We start from the raw sequence: 22062 nt of genomic DNA on the forward strand, positions 1-22062 counted from the left end.
TTCAAGTCTCTTGGCGGCTAAAGTTGGTAGGGGAACGAGAGACATGAAGTAAACAGGGAGATTTGTCAAGGCGCTTTTGATTAAAGTGAGTTTGCCACCTTTTGATAAAAAATTCCTTTTCCATCTAGCCAACCTTTTTTCAAAATTTCCAATGATGGGATCCCACGCTCCTTTATCTTTGAATTTGGCGTCGAGAGGTAGCCCAAGGTAGTTAATAGGGTAAGTACCCATTTTACAACCTTGAATACTAGCAAGGAGAGGCCCATCTACATTTATTCCAACCAAAATGATTTCACTTTTTCCAAGGTTAATTTTCAAACTCGAAACCACCTCAAACCTTGCCAAGATACAACTTAGATTTAGAATGTGGGGAGGGTCGTCCTCCCAAAAATTGGTTATGTCACAAACGAATAGGAGATCAGTGAACTCTATAGACCTATCGTGCCTGCCAACTCTAAGGCCTTTGAGCAGCCCTTGTCATGTAGCTTTTATCAACATAAGGCTCAACACCTCCATCACCACGATGAATGAAAAGGGGGATAGAGGGTCCCCTTGTCTTAGACCCCTAGAGGAGTAGAAGAAATTAGTAGGGTGTCCGTTGATTTACATTGAGAAGCTTGGTGTGTTGATGCTATGGGTGATCCAACTATACCAACGCTTCCCAAAATCCATTTTCCTGAGAGTAAAGAGAAGGAAGTTCCAGTTGATGTGATCGAAAGCTTTCTCGTCAAGTTTACACACCACCTCATTTTTCTTTTCCCTCTGGTAAGTATCCACTCTACCTCGTTAACTACTAGGGCTGCAACCATGATTTATCTTCTTGCCCCAAAGGCATGTTGATATTGCCCAATGACATTTGGAGTAGCTTTTTTACGCCTCGTAGCAAGGACTTCAGCAAGGATCTTATAGATACTTCCCACCAAGCTCCTAAATGTTGGTTGCCTTGGGTTTCTTTAGGATTAGGGTAAGGAAAGTGGCATTGATGCTGCTCTCAAATCTGCCTAGTCTAAAGAATTCCTCAAAAATGTTAATTAAATCTTGCTTAAGCTCGCCCCAATTTGATTGGAAGAATGATAAGGAGAACCCATTTGGCCATGGTGCTTTGTCTTCATTGCAATATCCAATGGCTTGGAGGATTTTAGTTTCCTCATAATACGTTTATAGCATATTAAAATGTATATAAGGAGTGTTATAGAAATGTTTGACATTAAAAATGTATTTTAAAATTCTATACATTTATAATGTATTAGAGGAGTGTCTGAGGCCCAACCCCCAAGGAGGTTTGGTGTCTACTACAGACATCATATAGGCACAAGACTCTCTTTTAGATATATCTAAGCCATAGGTACTGGGAATCTTTATACTCACCTTTTAACCACCATCCAAGAAATGCATTTCAAAATCACATTACTTCTCATCTTCTAGATCTTATGGTAGAAGTACAGAGCCAATCGAAACTATTCAATTAGAACAATGAAGGAAAAAAAAGAAGAAGAGAGAAATAGAAGAAAAATTGAAGATATCAAAATAGCAAGGTCTTAAATTTCGATTTTGGCTCAAATTTCAAAGCTCCATAAGCACAGAAATTTCTACCGAAATTTCAATTTCAATGTCAATTTTGATTTCAATTTGAAAAAATAATTGAAATCAGTAGTAAAACATGGAATTCTTTTATTAAGCTTTAGGAATGATTAATAAACATAATGATGTAAGTTTTAGGACTCATATATTACAAGTAAATACATCTATGCTGTGAATGAAGTGGAGAAGTTGTAATATAATATGTGCACCAAACATATTTAGTGAATCAGTTAATACAAATGAAATTCATAAATCATTTAAATATTATTTATTATACAACTAATGATAGTTTAGATACAAATGGTTAAATAAAATGTTGTTGTAAGTTTATTTTTTTCATATAATTTCAAAAGCACTTGTAATAATCTTTTGTTTTGAATAAATAAAATAAATTTTGAGAGAAATTTCACTTTACTCCTAAATCTTTTATTTGAATTCCGAGGAAATTTCATTGCATAGTTCAAATTTTGACTAGTTTTGCTAAACTTTTGAGATTTTGATAAATTTTGGATGATTCGTTGAGATTTAGACGGAAATTATACAAGACGGAAATCAACTGCCATTTTGATTTTGTGGGTGATAGAAACCGGAAATTTCAACAATTTCGTGGAAATTTAAGACCATGCAAAATAGTCATAAACATGAAACAAACAAAGTAAGCGACTCGATTATATTTTTGTAGAGAAGTCTTTCCTATCTCACCTTAAATATTTAGCAAGGAATCTTAATTAGTTCAAAATGCACCATGATTGAGATGATGAACCAACTAAATTCAATCCACTTGTACCATTTACTAAGCAAGCTAAGTGGTATACCCCATTCGTACACCTGTACCACAAGACAAAATGTGCCACATTACAAGTGACATTACAGTTCGGGCTACATAGAATAGGGCCTCTTTGATTGTGAGATTTTGTCCTTCTCTCCTTAATATTAAATTATAAGGTTTAAGCCAATAGTTTAATTTTATTTTATTTTACAAAGGATAAAAATTCATATTTAGGTTTTTTCATGATGGTTAAGGTTAATCAGGAGCGGCTCTTCATAATGTGGGGCCCTAGGCGAATAATTTAATTAGAGATCCTTAATATTTTGTTTAATTTTTATTTTTATTTAAAATTAATTTCACCAGACACAATGATTTAATTAAAAGTCCTTAATATTTTATTTAATTTTTATTTTTATTTAAAATTAATTTCACCAAACAGAATTCCATAAATAATATTAACTTTATTATATTAAAAAAAAAAATTGGGGGCCCCAAAATTTTTTGGGCCCTAGGCAAGCACCTCAGTTGCCTAAATGTTGAGCCAGCCCTGGGTTAATGCTTTATATTTACCAACTTTTAGGTCAATAGGAGTTTTGAGCTTTGAGGGTAAGACACTAATGGTGACATTTATATTTTCATTACTTTTTCTCCCCTCTCTCTGTTTGCATTTAAACGTGCTTGTCAACGTTTTTATATTCATCTAATAGTTAGTTGGTTTCTGTGGATCAGTCTTCATATGGTTGACTTTTGCTGTTTTTGTGGCTCTTGGTCCTGTCCTATTCTAGGTCAATGGAAGAGCAATACATTTGGCTGCTGGCTTTGTGGGTCAGGTGGGTGCAAGAGAAGCAGCTGGTCTTATAGTTGATATGATACGTTATAAAAAAATGGCTGGCCGTGCACTTTTACTGGCTGGACCGCCTGGTACTGGAAAGACAGCCCTCGCCCTGGGAATATCCCAGGAGCTTGGAAGCAAGGTACCTCTCTCACGTATTCATAGATTCCTTATTTATTTTGTTAAAAAATGTCATTGATGACTTTTGGTTTCTGGATAAGTTTAATGAATGTGCTCAGTTTCTTTTTGATGTATTTTCAATTTAGGTTCTGTATGTTTGATGCTTTAGTCTACAAGCATATGAATAGTTAAATCTGTAGGTTCCATTCTGCCCAATGGTTGGATCAGAAGTGTACTCTTCAGAAGTCAAGAAAACTGAGGTTTTGATGGAAAATTTCCGACGGGCGATTGGGCTGCGTATAAAGGAAAATAAGGAGGTCTATGAAGGAGAGGCAAGTTACACTTTATCATGTTCCTTGACCAATTACTTGGTTTAGTCTGATAGCGTCATTATGTTCTTATGTTGCTGTCGTATTTTATTGTCTTTTATCTGGCCTCTTTTCCTGATGTCTTGCTACTGCTATTGTTTTAGGTGACTGAACTTTCACCAGAAGAAACTGAGAGTGTGACGGGTGGCTATGGTAAAAGCATTAGCCATGTAATTATTGGATTGAAAACTGTTAAAGGAACCAAGCAGCTGAAGTTAGACCCGACCATTTATGATGCATTAATTAAGGAAAAGGCAAGCTTGTTTTTCGTTCTCTAACACAGCAAAATTTCCATGATTATGGGTTGTTAAGGTTCATAATGTGCTATTGAGTTTTTAGATGTAATCTTTTCCCCCCTGGGGCACCAGCAGACTTATAAAATGCAAGCTAATGTTTTCTGGTTGAGGCAACTGTAGGTAGCTGTTGGTGATGTCATATACATTGAAGCGAATAGTGGAGCAGTAAAAAGGGTGGGGAGAAGTGATGCTTTTGCTACAGAGTTTGACCTTGAGGCAGAAGAGTATGTTCCACTTCCTAAAGGGGAGGTTCACAAAAAAAAAGAGATAGTTCAGGTTTGTTTTTTAATGACTTCGGGCATGTTTACGCATGTTATTTATAATGCCATATCTGATGTGATAGTTGATGGTTATAATCACTGACATAACTTTTCTGCTATGCTTTTAAATCAATTTAAATATGTATATTTTTTCTTTCTTAATTGTCTGATTGTTATCTACATGGCGTTGCTTCAAGTTGATAATGACTAGATTCTGGGTTCTGAACTTCTGATAGCACTGTTGTGGCCTGACTTTTGGTGAGAACTATCATCAGTATGAGAAGCATATTGCAATTTGTCATCCGAAAATATGACTCTTGAAGTTTTTATTTTGAAGATTTTGGTTGAAATTTCTGCCGAAACATGCAGAAGCTTTACAGATGCACTATAGGTTGGTCAAACATGGCATCTGCAGGCTGGTTCAGTTGAGTTTCATATGAATTGGGATGGACATGCAATGAAGCATAGACAGACATGAGATAGGGCAATTTGGACATGTGGACAATGCTGATTGTAAAAATATAGGACACAAACCGATAGAGAAAAATAGTTAGTGAGGTAACCTTTTAATTATATTCATTTATGTAAAAATATAAGAGCTAATATGCACAAAAATGATAATAAAATTTATATATAAGTTTTAATAATTTTATCCCTTTCCCTTTCACCCAATGTATCCTCAATACTTTATTTTTTCTATTGTGAAGGTGACCATTCTTGACTAGGTTTTTAAATGAATAATTGTTTTGGTTATTTTTCCTTTATGAGGTATATTATAATTACAATGCAGTACCTTATCACTTGTAGGTTCTCCAGTTCCTAGAAACTTCGTTCTGTTTATTCTATTTTCTCCCTCAACCATGGCATCAAGGCATCAATCTAAGACTTAAAACCTTATGGGTCATCACCACTAAGTCTTTGCCAAATCATACCCAAGAGTCCGTAACCCATATGATATTTGAGCACTATCACGAAACACTAAGCTCCAACTGTGGGCTCTGAGTTTCTACATACTTGAATCCTTGCTGGAAGATAATTCATGGTACCTGCCAGTCCGATCCGATCTTCTCTAGTCTCTTTTATGAAAATTGACACCATAAACCACCCAGAATTTGCTAATTAGCTGGACCCAGATGCTCATCACGTACACTGGCCTACGTGTTGAGATTGCTGTTCGTCGGATCCTATGCTACACAACAGCACGTGAAATTCTGTGAAGTTATTTATTTATTTATTTTTAGCACCATTCTTCCTTATATGCATGGATTTATTCAATGAGTCATGTTATAGGGTCAGTTATTAGATCATCATGTTTGCTTTCACGAGTTTTTGCTGTAGGTTCCTGTTCAGAGAAACCAGGTGCAGTGGTGTTTTTGTGATGCCATTATTCAGCTGTTGACATTTATAGTTTTTGGTGATAGAAGCCATGAATCCCAAGAACTTAGTTTGTTCTATTATGCCACAAGTTATAGCAACGAAGTTGAACTGTAGTAATCAAGGCCGTTAAGATCTATTCAGTCGGCCGAAGTAAGTTTGAACATATAACTCAGGTCTTCTTGATGCCAAGAGAAAGAAAATATGGCTTAGGAAGATGCCTTGGTCAATTGTCGCATTGCTATGGAATTCCGTGGAACCTTAGATTGATATGATCTGCATGCTTTTTGATACTTGTAAGGAGATCTAGGATTATGTCAAACTCTTATATTTTAGTAATCTTACTGTCATGTATGATCTTTTGTCAGAATATTTCAATGCAATTGGGGGATAAGAGCATGGTTTTGGTAGCGTCCTTGACCATTATGTAACCATGTAACTAGTTTTTGTGTTTTGGATACCATTACATACTCCTAATTCCATGGGGATTAAAATCACAGACAGTTTCTGTTATAGACCACTAATGTTATGTACCAGTTGCTAGGGATTTTATCAAACTGCTACAGCATCATTATGACAAAAATTGTAGTCGTTGTTTTTGTTTTGTTTTGTTTTTTTGTTTGTTTTTTTATAAATATATTTGTACCTTCATGTTTTTTCTCACTTTCTCTTTCGTAATTCAATCTTGATAAGCTGTGTGAAGAGAGGGAAGAGAATATTATAATGATAATGATACAAAATTATTTATTTATTTATTGTAATGTTCACGAGATATGCATTAATTAACAATTTGATATGAATACTATTTTGTTAAAACATATTTATTTTGATATTTTTTTTTTCTATATCGTTCAACTACTAGTCTTCAGCCTTCCTTTCTTTTCTAGTTTTTGTTGTGTTCAAGTTGTTATTATTTTATTTTTTAATGATAAATTTCATTATTTTAATATTGTAATTTTAAAGCTTAGGTTGCCTGATATAACTTTTTGGTCTAAATCTGTTTGGCTTTTATTACTTTAAATGATAAAATAACAGAACTTGTTTAATTTATTGTATGTTTTGTGTCTAATAGAACAATAGAGTGTATAATGTATTTTGTTTCATTATTTAATTTATTGTAGTCTGTAGATACGAGTAATGAAATGAAAAATTGATTTTTACCCCTGCTGTTATTTGTTTAGAACCAATGTAAACTTTATTACCCCTGATATCTTTTTAGTGGGGGTTAAGAGCTTAAAATGTGCTAATATACAAGTATACATAAGGTTGCGTGCGCTTTGGAAAAAGTCACGGCATTAATATCTGCTACACCTGCTTCCACTATATCTGTTGTCTTTATGCTGCACACTACCTCTGTTTAAAACCATGGATAAGAGTGTTACTGAGTATTTTGCTGAGATGAAGTGCATTCATGAGGAGTTGAATGCTGTGCAACTCATTGCTTCCCATGTCTGTGAGATGTGGAATCAAAGAGAGCCGATGACAATTGTTTGAGTTTTGGCTAGTTTGAAGCCTGAAATTGAACCCTCTGAATTGTTGAACCACTGTCTGACATTTATTCTTGTGTACTTTGTCCCTCTTCTGGCTCTAATTCTTCTGGGACTTCTAGCTTCAGCAAAAATTATTTTGCCTTTACTAGACAAAGTGATATGGATACATCGTCTGGTGGTAGTACAGGTTCCTATTGTGGTCAGGAAACTATGATGATAGAGAAGGGTCAAGGGTGTGGTAGAGGTACATTACAAAACTGCACTTATTTTGGAATTCTTTAGGCCACACCATTGATTAGTGTTGGGCTTGTGTCGTAAACATCACAGAGTACACAACTGCTGATTCTGGTCCTATCTCTTCAATAGTTAGAGGATATAGGACACTACATGTACCAAAGGATGAATAATCTTAGATTCTACAAATTGAGGTTTCTCAGCATGCATCTCTTCCTGGGTTAGGTAAGCCTCCAGCTTGTTTTACACATCCTTTGGCCCCTTCTTTTAGACCTTGGATTAGAGATCTAGGCATTTAGCGGCGAAGTATACTAGTCTCTTTTCCAAACTCCAGTATTCTAATGGAATGCTTGGTGTCTTTCTTGCTAATAGGCCTACATCTCGTGGTATGGGGACAGTAAAATTGACTTTGTCTATTTTCCAATGCCCTGTTTTTTTTTATGTTCCCAATTTTTTTTAAACCTTACGTCTATTAATAAACCTACAAAACCCTTGAATTGTTTGTTTGTGCATTTTTTAATAATGGAGGGTTATGATCTTATAGAACCTTCGAATTGTTTGATTACCTTTTTCCCTGATTCTGTTCTTATTCAGGATTTGAAATGACAATGATGAGTGACGGAACACATGAAAAGCTGGTTCCTAGTTTGAGTCAGGAGTCTAATCTAGAATGAGTCTTGTCAGTTGGGAAAAGACCATCATGTCCCTTTTGGTTTCTGAGTCAATAAATAGGCTGTAAATCCTCTTTTTTTTAAAGTCCATTAAGATGTTTGGGATCTTGGTTATGTTCTCTGAATCTCTCTCTAAATTAAGTCTTTTTTACTTTGTTACCTTTGTGGACAATTGTTCAAGGATTACTTGGCTTTGCTTAACGAAATATCATTCAGAGTTATTCACTTCATTTTGGTGCATTTTGTTATAGATTGTTATGTACCCGTCTGCATTCTTTGTATTGGCAATGCTGAAGAATATTTCAGAACCCAATTCACTACCTATATGGTCAGGAATACTCAAATAGCCATCGTGTGCTCACACTTAATAAAATGGAGATTTTGAAAGTAACAATAGGCATATTTTCAATGTCACTCTTACCCTGTTATTTCTGATGAATATGCTTGAAGTGTTTTGGGCTGATGTAGTAAGCAAGCTTTATCTTGTCAATAGAATGCCGTGGTCACTGGGATGCTGTTCTCTGCATTTTGAGATATCTCAAAGGTGTGCCTGGTACAGGTTTTCTGTACCAGGATCATTGTCATATTCTTGTTCATGGATGCATGTATGCAAGTGGACATGGTCTCCTTTTGACGGACGACAAATGAGTACTTTGTATTTGCTGATGGAAACTTGGTGTCTTGGAAGAGCAAGAAACAAATGTAATTTCTGAGGACAAGGCCATGGATCATACGACTTGTGAAAGGATTTGTTTTTTAAAAGTTGAAAGAACAAGAGTTTGAACATTCTCAACCTATAGAGTGGATGTGTGATAATCAAACAGCAGTTTGTATTGCTTCAAATCTAATGTTTTTTTTTCTCTCTCTCTCTCTCTCTCTCTCTCTCTCTCTCTCTCTCTCTCTATGAGAGGAAAAACATATTGAATTAGTTTTTTATGATTGGGAAAAAGAGAATTCATTCAAGAGGCACCAAGGGTGTGCCACCCATTTGCAAGTAGGACAGGAGAGGACAAAAGAGAACAATTAACAGTGTGACATTATATCAAGAGATCAAGGGTAAGGTTAGTGTCCAGCTAGTATTGCCCACTAAACCAGGAGGAAAGTGTCGACAACCATCTATCTTTGAGGATTGTGGAGAAGTAGAAGTTCATGAGCTCTAGCATTTCTTTCTCTCCATATAATGAATTCTCTTTCATGAAGCTTATCAAACCCCTTGCATGAAATCTGAGTATCATTTGGCTGATTTGTTTACCAAATACTTGGAGGGTGCTTGGGTTAAGTTCATTTGTAACAAGCTAGGAGGAATGGAGGATACAATATACATGCTCCACCTTGAGAGGGAGTGTTGCAGTATAACTGTGTGTTAGTGCGGTATTATTGACCTTTTACGAATATGAGTTATATTATAAATACAGTGGACACTTAATCAAATTTTGGGTTGTCCAGTTCCTGCCAACTTTTTTGTTTTTTGTTTTTCTCTGTCTTCTATATATATGAAACTGTCTGCTTCCCATTGTCTATGTATGGTGGTTTCCAGTTGACAGGGTTATGCTATTTTATTTATTCACCTTGTCTGTCACTAAAGTTGTCATTTTCAAGAGGCAGAATAATGTATTTGACATATTATTAGTCTCCTGTGTGGTCATGCTAATATTTTTCTTTTCCTGTTGGCTTGTTTGTATTCTTTTTAAGGATGTGACACTACATGATCTGGATGCTGCAAATGCACGGCCTCAAGGTGGGCAAGACATATTATCTCTTATGGGTCAGATGATGAAGCCAAGGAAAACAGAAATTACTGATAAGTTACGACAAGAAATAAATAAGGTACGAGGTTATAAATGCAAGGACATATCAAGTATCAACATGTAAAACAGGGTCCATGAGTTAGATAACCCTTTTCAAAAGATTTCTTTAATTATTTTAATATAGCCTCATGGTATGTCTGATAGAATCATTTTAGAATTGTTCACAAGAATTGTAAACAATTACTTAAGAATCCCTGAATTACTTTTGAATAATTCCATGACTAAAACTTATTCTTTAAAGGGAAAAAATCTAGTTAATTTGCATTTCCTTCACACGCACATTCATTTAATGATGGTTCTGTCCGCAACATTTCCTGAATCTGAAACTCTAACCATGGAGGTGATGCATTTTATAACAGCAAATTGTTAATTACAGGTTGTTAATCGTTATATTGATGAAGGTGTCGCAGAGCTTGTTCCTGGTGTCTTATTTATTGATGAGGTTCTTTTCCCTTTGAATCCCTTTACACATTTGTTTGTAGCTATTACTTTTATGTTCATTTAATTCCTTTTCACTTTTATGTTTGATTCCCTTGTCCCTGGTGTCTTTTTTTATTGATGAGACTCTTTTCTCTTTGAATCCCTTTTCACATTTGTTTCTCTTTGTAGCACATGTTTCTTATGCTTCTTCTATCTTCTTCTTAACCAATTCTTCTTTTAATATATATAAAACTTACAAGCCACTGCTTGCAGGTGCACATGCTGGATATTGAGTGTTTTTCGTACTTGAATCGTGCTTTAGAGAGCTCACTGTCTCCTATAGTAATTTTTGCTACAAATAGAGGAATATGTAATGTAAGGTATGATACTCTCCTTGTCTCAAATATTGTAAAACTTAGAATAAGGTGAGGAACAAATCTGTGTAATTTTTGAATCATTATATTCTATGAGCTCCATTAGGGGTCTCAATCTGATTCTAAAATTACGTACACACAGAAATGTAGTAAGGGTTTTAGTCATTGTATCTGCCCTGTGATTAGCAATATGCCATTAACTTTACAAATGCTTATGCTGTTGCTTGTCGTTAAGTTATGCCCTGTACTAGTGTGTGTTGTGTGCGTCTGTTTTTTTCTCTTTTCTTTTAGCTTGTCTATTCTTTACTAGCTTCATTTTTTTTTTTCAAAAAAAAATAAAATTAGTGAAGAAGTAGAAGTTATCATTAAGGGGCACCGGGAGTTCGTACAAATCGTTTATATGACAAAAAATGAAAAATCAATGAACTCCACAAGGGACTGCACATCAACAACATATGCTTGATGTACCAAAAGTGTGCAAATTTCAGCCATCTATCTATAATTACCATGATAGACGCTTCCTCTCCTTCAAATGCTCTTCTTTTTTTCCCTCCAGCAGGTCCAAAGGGAAGAAATTAAAAAATTTCCTCTTTTCTGGAGTCTTATTCCTGAATCCCATCCAAGCCTCAAAATAAAACCTACTCTCCATTGCCACCCACAAACTCCATGGGCTGCTGAAATCAATCCCCCACCTCCCCCACACCGGCACACCCTATTTTAAAAAAAAAAAAAAAAAAAAATACAAATAAAAGCAACACAATTTAGAAGAAGTCTTCTCTAAACCTTAAAGCCCCATTCTGTAGCTATCTCTTCCCTCTCTGGTAATCCACCCATTTCATTGCTGCCTGTATTTTTCAATAATAGTTTTCCTCCAAAAGGTGGTTCTTCTCAAGTAATCTCAACCATAAAATGTCACATCTACTTGCCAAAAAATGTCTTTTAAAACAAATGCGGGATTTGATTACTGAACTCCTTTGATTTTGAGGCTGTTTCACTATATTCTACTTAATTTTGTGATATATTAAGTTTTGAACTCTATCCCATATTGGCTCAAAGGAACCTTTCATGCATTTTCCAATCTCCTTGCAATTGAGCAAAGTAGCAGAAGGAGGGGCATGAATTAGGATGGCAGATTCAAGAGAGTGCTCTTCTTAAGAGTAAGTATCCCCAGAGATAATTCCTTTTCTATCCAGAAAGTTTTTTTTTCAAACTTTTCAACAATTTGTCCGTAATAGCTTCATCTGCAAGCACACCAGCTGAAGGGAACCCGACCTGCAATACAGAATATTTGCCAGGCAGCTTCTCTGCACTCCATCCCCAGAGGAATCAGCTTGCTCATATTTAGGCTGACTTCCAAACCTGTGACAGCTTCAAAACAAAAAATGATACATCTAAGATTCAGAATTTGATTTAGAATCAGCACCTCAAAATGAGGCAGTATCATCAGCAAACAGCAAGTTAAGATCAAAGTTTATCTCTCCCTCTTCCCAACTCAAAGCCCTCCAGAAGTGCTGCCTCATCATCCCTACTTGCCATTGTGCTTAAAACCTCCATAAGTAAAATGAACAATAGAGGGGAGAGTGGATTTCTCTGCCTGAGAATCTCAGACGAACAGCCTGTGGTGGTGTATTTCTCAAGTCTTACCCCTCTTTGTTCCTCACACCAAGCTTGTCTTGGGTACTGGTTCTTGTATTCATTTTGGGAGGACTTCCGGGTGGGTAATGCTACTTTATTGTATTCTTTTCCTCATCTTTATCATTTGAGTTCAGGTCATAATTATGTTATTTCCTTGTTTTTGATTTCTGAAGGTCATTCATTTTCTTGGGACTTCCATTTCCTTAGAACTCTAAATAATAAAGAGGTAGAGGAGTTTTCTTCCTCGTTGATGTTATTGGGGACTTCCTGTCCTTCCTTTGGGGTGGATAGACGTTCTTGGTCTTATTGGGGACTTCTTGTGCTTCCTTTGAGGTGGATAGGCACTCTTGGTATTTATACACTTTTGGGGCTTATTCTTGCAAATCTTTTTGTGGCTAGTTGATTAATGCTAATATTTCCTTTCCACTTCATAGAATTATTTGGAAGGCCAAAGTTCCCTCGAAGATCAAGGTGATGTAGGACAAGTAATATAATTTACATATTAGAGAGAACTAGTGAGAGAACTAGAAGAAGAGAAGGGGAGAAGAATAGTAGGAAAGGAGAAAGAATAAGAAGAGGAGAAGCAGCAGCAGCAGCAGAAGAATAGAATGTCAGAGATAGAAGAGAGATGAGAGAAGAAGGAAGAAGAAGCAAGGAAGCAGGAACCCGCAGGAAGAGAGAGAACAGAGAGGGGGAAACTGCAGAAATCTGATTCAAATTGATTAACAGTACATCAACTTGCATGTCCAGCACTTAAACCACTCTTACTACTAACACATATTTACAAAATAACACAACTGAATGTTGGAAATATAATAGAAGGAAAAATATTTACTAATAAAATTAATATGAAATAAAAATACAAATATTTATCAGAAGTTGAGGTGTGGAAGGACCACTGTCCTTAAAGCTTATTTTGTGCTTACAGAGAACATTTCTCAATGCATATAGTCACTGCACGCATGACCTCCAGGGTTTCTCAGCTGGTTTAGTTTTGTGAACATTTACAAACCCTAGAATTGTAGGAGATGTAGTGTGTCATTTAGTTACCCAACAAAATATAAATCTCAAGAAAAAGTAGAAGATAAAATTATTTTGAAGAAGAAAACGTATTTTGAAATGAAGCTGGATTACAGTTTATATAGGTAAAATTAAGTATAACTTCCAACATCATAAATATGAGACCGTTAAAATAGTAGTTAATATTCTAAAAACGCTAAAACTAATATGTTAAATTTACATATATTTAATTAAAATAAAAAGCCGATGACTGTTATATAATGTTTATTAAACAAATCTATTTTTTTTAATTTGATACATCCGACATTAATACGGTAATACCAACACTAAACACATAAATACAAAATAGTAAAGGAAGTCACTAATAATACAAAGAGGTCCTCATGCAAATGCTATTTCCTAAACCTTCTTAAGAGAACCTATGCCTAAAATATTTATGTGAATAGGCGGTCTATAGGATGTAGATGGTCCTTAGTTCCTCATGAACTCATCATCCTAGATAGAATCCACTGTTTCTTGTGGGAGAGAAATAAAGGGAGGTTGAGGATCTATTGAAATTGCATGAGCAGCAGATGGCAAACCAAGTGGCTCAAAAGTACCTCTGTAAGGTGTCAAATCCTCCACATTAAAAACTGGTATAGTGGTCATATGAGTAGGCAAATCAAGTAAAGATGCATTAGGTCCAAGTTTCTTTAGGATGAGGAAAGGGCCAATATGGCACGAGCATGGTGCTTTTTAAATGAATCTCTAGGTTGTGTTCAAGTCGTATATGGACCATGACACTATCACCTACATTAAACTCTCTAGCTCTATGATGCACTTTTGCGGCAAGTTTATAATCCATATTACTCATAGCAAGTTTTTGCCTGACCTTCATGCAACTCATGAACGTGATGAACAAAAGGCTCAGTAGGCTAAAAGAATACGAGCATTTGGTGGCAAAGGAACATGATCAATAGGTACATGGGGTTTGTAATTGAATATCGACTTAGAAGGACTCTTGCCTATGGATTTGTTCATAGAATTATTATAAGAAAACTTAATAGCAGGTAGCAACAAGTCCCAATTGCCTTGTTTGTCTTTCACAATACACCTAAGTAGGTCACCAAGACTATGATTCACAACCTCAGTCGACCATTAGTTTGGGGGTTGCAAGAGGAAAAAAATAGTGAGTCCCACACATTTTCCAAGGTGTCTTCCAAAAGTAGCTAGAGAACTTAATATCCCTATTAGACACTATGGAGGTAGGCAACCCTATGCAATTTGATGAACTCTCTAAAGAACAATGTAGCGACATGAGATGCATCAGAAGTCTTATTACATGGGATGAAATGTGCTATCTCATGGAATTTATCAACAACAACAAATATGGAATCATGTCCTTGGGCTGTTTTGGGGAGTCCAAGAAGAAAATCCATACTTAGGTTTCTCAAGGTATGTGTGGCAATGGTAGAGGGGGTATAGATGCCAGTGTTGTGCCTCTTAGATTTCGCTAATTAATAGGTGCAACACTGAGGCACTATCCTAGCAACATCCTTCTTTAAGGAAGGCCAATAAAACATATCCTCAACTAAGGCAATGGTTTTATCCTTCTCTAGGTGACCAGGTAACCCTCTGGCATGAAATTCCCAAACAAAAAGATCTTTAAAAAGGAAGTGCAAGGAATGCATAACCTATTACCTTTACACATGTATCCTTCATGGATGATGAAATCTACAAAATCTTTATGATGGCCCTCACTCACTCACCTCCTGAAAGATAAGCCCAAAAGTAGGACAAGTAGCATACCGTCCTTTAGATGGTCAAATCTAGTTACCTTGGGTTGCAAGCTATGGAGAATAGCTACTACCTACTAAGGCCATCGTCCACTTTATTCTCAATACCAGAATGATGCTTAAGAACATAGGCATACTTGTTAAGGAGCTCTACCCAACCAACATGCTTCACACTCAACTTCATTTGTGAGCTCAGATATTGCAAAGCAAGGTGGTTGGAAAAGAGTACAAACTCTCGGGGTAACAAGTAGATCTCCAATGTTGGAGGGGTCTCACTATAGCATAAAATTTTTTATTGTATGTGCTATATGCTATATCTTTGTATCTCTATCTAGCATATGAGAGTTTATTGAAAAATGCTATAGGGTGCCTCTCCTGACTTTAGACCCTGCCTATACCAACTCTAGAGGCATCACAAACCACCTCAAGTACTCTACTAAAGTTTGGATGCCTAAATACATATGCTTGATTCATCTTTTTGTTTGACCTCTCTAAAAGCTCTAGTAGCTGATGGGAATGATACTCTCCTTCCTTTAAACACTCAGTGATAGAAGCCATGATGGTGCTAGAAAATGCCCTATGAATCACTTATAGAAAGTAGCAAGGCCATAAAAACTACGAACTACAGTAACAGTCCTAGGCTCAAGCCACTCTCTAATGGCTTTAACCTTTAATGGATCAGTGGCTATTCCCTGTGCGGAGATCACAAAACCAAGAAAGAGCACACTAGACTATAAGAAGCTGCACTTCTTGAGGTTAGCATACAACTTCACTTCCATCAAGGTAACAAAGATCTTATGAAGATGTATCAAGTGCAGCTCCCTACTTTTATTATAGACCAGTATAATAGTGAAGTAGACCACTAGGAACTTTCCTATGAATGGCTGTAGAACATGTGTCATAACCCTCATAAAAGTGTTGGGAGCATTGGATAGTCCAAAGGGCATAACCAACCACTTAAATAAACCATCCTTGGTCTTAAAAGCCATTTTCCACCCATCTCTTGGTCTAATTCTAATTTGGTGATACCCATTGCATAGGTCAATCTTGGAGTACCAATTAGAGCCAACTAGCATGTCAAGCATATCCTCAAGCCTAGGGATAGGGACCTATACTTGATGGTGGTTTTGTTGATGGCTCCACCGTCCACACACATCCTCCAAGATCCATCATTTTTCGGAGTTAAAAGAGCTGGTACTGCACAAGGACTAAGGTTTTCTCTCACAAAGCCCTTGTCAAGGAGTTCTCTTACCGGCCTATTCAATTCTGCACGCTCTTTAGGGTTCATTTCATAATGTGACAATTAGGAAATTGTGAACCTAGAATGAGATCTCTATGGCTTGCTGAATGTCTCGTATCTGTGGTAGCTTACTCGGTAATCATTGGGCACAACATCATGGAACCCAACTGGCATTTCTCCTATATTAGGGGGTACTCACATGAAAACTCTTGATCTTTAGAAGGAATCTATTGAGTGATGACTGCTAAAATGCACCTGTTTTCTAATATCCCTCCCTCAGAAGCCCTTTGATCAAGCAAGTTGAATGCTTCTTTGAATTGGGACTTGAAGGGCTATCTTGTTCCTTATAAAAGAATGATGGGGAAGAGGAATGGATGAAGACAAGAAGGGTGCATAGGAAAATATGGAGATGATGCAAAAAAGATGGTATCCTAACTTATAAATTGGCCACCAGAGGGGTGGATGAAAACAATGATATATCTTTTGAGTATAAGGAAATTACTTTAAAGTTTACAATTAAAAGGCTGAGGATCAAGTGTATCTAAACCAGAGTAGGATGATGGACATAATAAATACAACCAAATATATGCAACTTGAGAGAGAAGGGTATTTGAGATGGAAACAACATGGCAAAGGAGTTAGATTTTGTAGGAATGAATCTATCATTGTGTGTTATTTATTTGTTTATTTTTTGGTAGAAATTGAAGAAAGTTGCTGATTGATTCGATAACATGTTGTGAGAATGACATTATCCCATTGTACTTTTGGAAGAACATTTGAAACATAGTATAACAAGCAACAGCCTGTAAATGTTGGTTCTTCTTTTCAGCTACTCCATTTTGTTGTGGAGAGTAAACAGACGAAGAGTAATAATAATTCTTTTGAGCTTCCATAAAATTACTAATAGGGACAGAAAAATGTTCCAGGGCATTATCAGATACTAAGGCTTGAATTTTAACACCAAATTGAATATGAATTCAGCACAGAAAATTTAAATATAGTAAACAACCTAGAAACACTTGTGTCATTCTTGAATAAAAAAAGTAACAATCTTGAATAAAAAAAGTAACAAGTATTTGAACCAACCATGAGATGTGATGTATGTTGGGCCCATATTCCCAAATTCACCATGGGATAGACATTCGTCTATTCCTATCCTATTCCATGGTTGTGGGTAATACAAAATTTTGTATGACACTTGCAAATGTTATTTAACTGATTCAGCTAATGACTTTTGTCATGAATGAAAGGAGGGATCAAAGTTGGACTGTGAGGCTTATTACATATTTACATCCGCATGAAAAGTTCTGCGAGAATGTGCACACTTGGTCCAGAAATTTCTTGATTTGCTTCCCTGACCTAGCTATTATGAAATATGGGCTCATCTAGCCTTCTGCTAAATGCCATCCTTTTTTTTTTCTTTCGAATTTTGATGAATTAGAATCTCTCTACCCTTTTTTTTTCTCTTTCGAATTTTGATGAATTAGGACCCCTCCTTTTTCTTACTTTGAAATAGCTGAAATTATGAAGCATCATATTCGTTTATTTGATTTCCTCTTTTAAGCTTTCAGTAATCCCCCAACACCAAACCCCCCACCCCCTTTCAAGAGAAAAGAAGAAGAAGAAGAAGAAGAAGAAGAATAAGAAGAAGAATAAGAATGTTGTTGGCACTTGACAGTTATTATCCATCCTTCTCAGCTGCAATGCAAGAGAAGAACTTGTTCATTGTTGATTATCTTTTTCCTATATTCTCTTGACATTTTAGGGGGACTGTTGGTATGCTCAAACCATTGATTGAGGGGATGCTAGTGCCCATTTGAACTAAGAAGGTTCTTCTATATGATGTTTCAGACACACGGTTCATCAACAGGTTTAGTACTGGACTACCGATATGTGCAGTAAGGTAGATGATGCTAATAACTGGAAGAACCTTTCAGTTATAATTTCCCTCTTAATGTGTTGAATCCTTGTCTTATTTGGTCCCTGAACGACATGCTCGTCTTAAGTCGCAGTGAGATGCTCATTGTTATTTAAGAATGTTTTCAATTAGGGAGATGCCCATGAAGAAGAAGCTTTCAGTTATAATTTCCCTCTTAATGCGTTGAATCCTTGTCATATTTGGTCCCTGAAGGACATGCTCATGTTAAGTTGCAGTAAGATGCTCATTGTTATTTAAGAATGTTTTCAATTAGGGAGATGCCCATGAGCAAGTATTTCCTAATTTAGAAGGAGCTTCCTTTTATTGTTTTTTGAGGGGTCTATACCTGCATGTTGTTTCAATCTTGGTTATACTTGTTTTGAAGCTATTCTAGTCAGCCTTTTAGCCAATTGGAATTTGTAGTTTTGCACCATAGGCATGAATCTTAGCTACCTAGACTGCAAAAATTAAGCGTTTAATGTAGGTGGATCAACTTGGATGCCTTATATAGCCTGCAATGGTAATTGGTATCCTATTTTTGGTTAAGCGGAGCTTTGGGAAGCCCTTGGTGCGAAGCAGTTTCTGTCTAGGTGACTGCCTCTGTTTTTGTTTAGTCATGTCACTCTAAAATATTCAGTTGGGTGTGACATGATTGTGTAGTCGTGCGGACCCCTAACCAGATGATTCCTACGAGTGAAATTATTTAGGCCAAGAATCTGTGTAGTTGGAAGATTTTCATCCATTTAATGAAATGTCTATTGTAGCTGGGTCCAATAAGTAGCGCCATTACTTTTTTTTTTTTTTGAAATTTACATTCAATTGATATTTCTGGTGGAATGCAAATAAATAAAAAAGTGATCGTAAATGTGTAATATTCTTTGAAATACCCGTCACTATTGTACTCATAAGTGAGAAGTTGCACTAAATTACGTTTAGTTGGCATCTTTGATAATAAACCTTGGATATGAGGTTTGCATACAAAGCTTTGTTTTTTTTTGTTTACTTGTGTTTTTTCTTAATTGTTCAGTTTATTTTGTGTTTGTTATTTTTCCCCCTCTTATTTGAGTATGTGAGTTGCCCAAACACTTAAAGCAGCTCACAATTTTGAGAGCTTTTATTAATTGTCTGACATTCATCAATTTTTTAATGTAAAATATCGTGGAGGTAAAAATGTAGTTCACCTTTTTTCTTGTCACTTGGGCCAGTCATGGCCCAACTGTTGCCCTCGGTTTGAAATGAGGTCTGAAATTCTGACAAGGACAAGGTATTTTTGCAGAGGGACCGATATGAGTAGTCCGCATGGCATACCAGTTGACCTTCTGGATCGTGTTGTGATTATACGGACAGAAACTTATGGTCCAGCCGAAATGATACAGGTTCAGACCAGAGTTTAAGTGCATTTTCTTTTGCCTGCAAGCCCTGATTTTAGCTCCTACTCATAATATCAAATGCCTACCTACTGATGCATCTGTTCGCTGTTGTTCGGCCAGATTTTAGCAATCCGTGCACAGGTGGAGGAGCTGGTTGTAGATGAAGAAAGTTTAGCTTACCTTGGAGAGATTGGACAACGTGCATCATTAAGGTTTGCTTTTCTTTTTTTAAAATTTCTGTATCCCACCAGATTATACTTCTTTCTTCATCATACTAAAATTGCAAAATCTCTTTTTCCATAGGCATGCAGTTCAGCTATTATCACCTGCGAGCATTGTGGCCAAAATGAATGGTAGAGAGAACATTTGCAAGGTACTTGCACAATGAATGAGTTCCATTCATCCCTCCCTTGGGTTAATCGATAGACCCAGTATGGTCGATTCTTTCTGAAGTAGTTTATTTCTTATGAATTTGTACAATCTGCAGGCGGATCTTGAAGAAGTGGGTGCTCTTTACCTGGATGCAAAGTCGTCGGCAAGGCTTCTTCAAGAGCAGCAGGAAAGATACATCTCATGACGGTTCTGCTTTACCCTCGTAATGTTCCCGAAAGAAACCCTAGTCCGAATTTTGTTTGCTAGCTGATTCAGCATTGTTGGCTTGATTGGAGGGAGAGGATTTTGTTGAATTAGGCACCGCCTCGGGTGAACTAATGCTGGAGGATTTAGCTGGGAAGGAGGTGCATTGTTTCCATTGTATATTTAATCCTAATGGATTTTTCACATATATCTGGTATTTAAGATGTTAGTGCCCGTGTCCAAACTGGTTAATTGAAATTGCAGTAACAACTCGGGTTGGCTTAAAATAAGTGACGATCAAGTTGTGGGAGAGTGAAGGGCACAAATAATTTGAAATACATCTTCAAAAACATATTTGAAAATTTCATTATGTTTTAACGAGAGTTGAACAAAATGAACCATCAACAAAAGATTTTATTGTAGTCTTAGGTTTCTCAAATAAATTGAGTTAAATTTTCATCATTTACTTTAAAGAGCAAAAGACATTTACCTAGAGGTACTAAATTCTTTTTTTTAAATTTGAGTAAAAGACACTAATTTTATAACTCTTTTGAATTGGGTATTTTAAAGTTAAAATAAGATAACTTGAATCAACTAAAAATATGAATAATTATTTTTGATTGGTTCTAGTGTAGGTAATGCAATGAATTGGGATAAGGTTAGTTGGGATTGGTTCCTATCTGCTTTGTCATTAATGCATGAGAAGTAGAATCTATTTGTTCTTTGATTGCAACTTCATAAGAAACATCTATCAGAGGACTGCTTCTTGTCTTCAGATTCCTTTCTTCTTTTATTGGAATGGAGCGGTTCATTTTTTGCTTGGGAAATCCTCCTAATGCTGTCATGAATAAACTTACCTAGGTTTAAATTTCAGTCAGTCTTGAATTGAATTGTGTAGTTTAGTACATGTATTCTTGGAATCTTCGTATTAAGAATTTACCAAATTATAATATCTTGCTTTTGGGAATATAGAGTTTAGATTTTGAATTTAAATTTCGATGAATTTGAACACATTTTAATACAATTTTAGATTACATTTTATCCAAATTTAAATTTAATACTTCTCCACATAAAGATAGTGTTATTCAATACAATAATAGAAAATAGTAGTCCGATACATATGATATTTTGAAAATTCATACAATCATTATGTTATTCAAGAATAGATTAAGGGTAGAGAATAAAAGTGACAATTATCTACACACCTAATTTACACAAAAGATAATCAAATGATAAATTGACTATTTATTTAAGATATTTTTTTACAACTTAATAAGACAAGTTTGAAATCCCACAATGAGTTACATCCATGTACTTTTGCAGACATGACAAAGTTGTGTATCTATTTAATTTACCCTATATTTATTTAGTAGCATATAAATTTGGAGTTTTTTTTAAAAAATAAAATAAAAAACATAAATATAGAGGAAAGGGGGGAAAATATACAAAAATGTAAAAAAGTCGGTTTGGGTTAAAAAAAAAATTTGATCTGGGACGGAGCATGGTCGTCAGTGCAGGGGGAGAGAGTAGAGAGGAGAGAATAGAGAGCATAGCATAGAGAGCATAGCTCGCCGTCCCATCCTCTATTTTTTTTTTTTTAAATACTGACAAGCATCACATCTCCTCTCTCCTCGTGTGCTAATGGGCGTGCGTCATCATATCCCGCATTATTTTATTTTATTTTTTGTTTTCTAAAACCCCAATCGACTTTTCAAAAGACGATTGAGTACATTTTTATATTTTTTCCTTATTTTTTCTATATTTATGTTTTTATTTTTTTAAATATTTTCGTAAAATACTCTACAAATTTGTGTAAACTTGAAATGAAATATAATATAAAATTATAATAGTTTTTTATTTTTAAAATCATAAAATTTTAAGTTAAATCGTCCGTACGAAACACCACCTTAAATGGAAATCTGTAACAGCCG

At 35.7% G+C, this 22062-nt stretch overlaps 1 protein-coding gene across 1 annotated transcript in view; it reads left to right on the top strand.

The window, feature by feature from the left end:
• LOC131149821 (ruvB-like protein 1) overlaps window positions 1-20360 on the top strand; it is a 29129-nt gene extending 8769 nt beyond the window's left edge. Inside the window, exons 2-12 of the mRNA XM_058100587.1 lie at window positions 3136-3324; window positions 3503-3634; window positions 3775-3924; window positions 4087-4242; window positions 9688-9822; window positions 10180-10245; window positions 10497-10603; window positions 19462-19561; window positions 19676-19767; window positions 19859-19928; window positions 20043-20360. Coding sequence (XP_057956570.1) covers window positions 3136-3324; window positions 3503-3634; window positions 3775-3924; window positions 4087-4242; window positions 9688-9822; window positions 10180-10245; window positions 10497-10603; window positions 19462-19561; window positions 19676-19767; window positions 19859-19928; window positions 20043-20132 — 1287 coding nt within the window. The 3' untranslated portion in view covers window positions 20133-20360. The remainder of the gene's footprint in view (window positions 1-3135; window positions 3325-3502; window positions 3635-3774; window positions 3925-4086; window positions 4243-9687; window positions 9823-10179; window positions 10246-10496; window positions 10604-19461; window positions 19562-19675; window positions 19768-19858; window positions 19929-20042) is intronic.
• Window positions 20361-22062: the final 1702 nt, after the last annotated feature.

The sequence above is a fragment of the Malania oleifera genome, chromosome 2 (assembly GCF_029873635.1).
Source record: "Malania oleifera isolate guangnan ecotype guangnan chromosome 2, ASM2987363v1, whole genome shotgun sequence".
Taxonomy (NCBI): Eukaryota; Viridiplantae; Streptophyta; class Magnoliopsida; order Santalales; family Ximeniaceae; genus Malania; species Malania oleifera.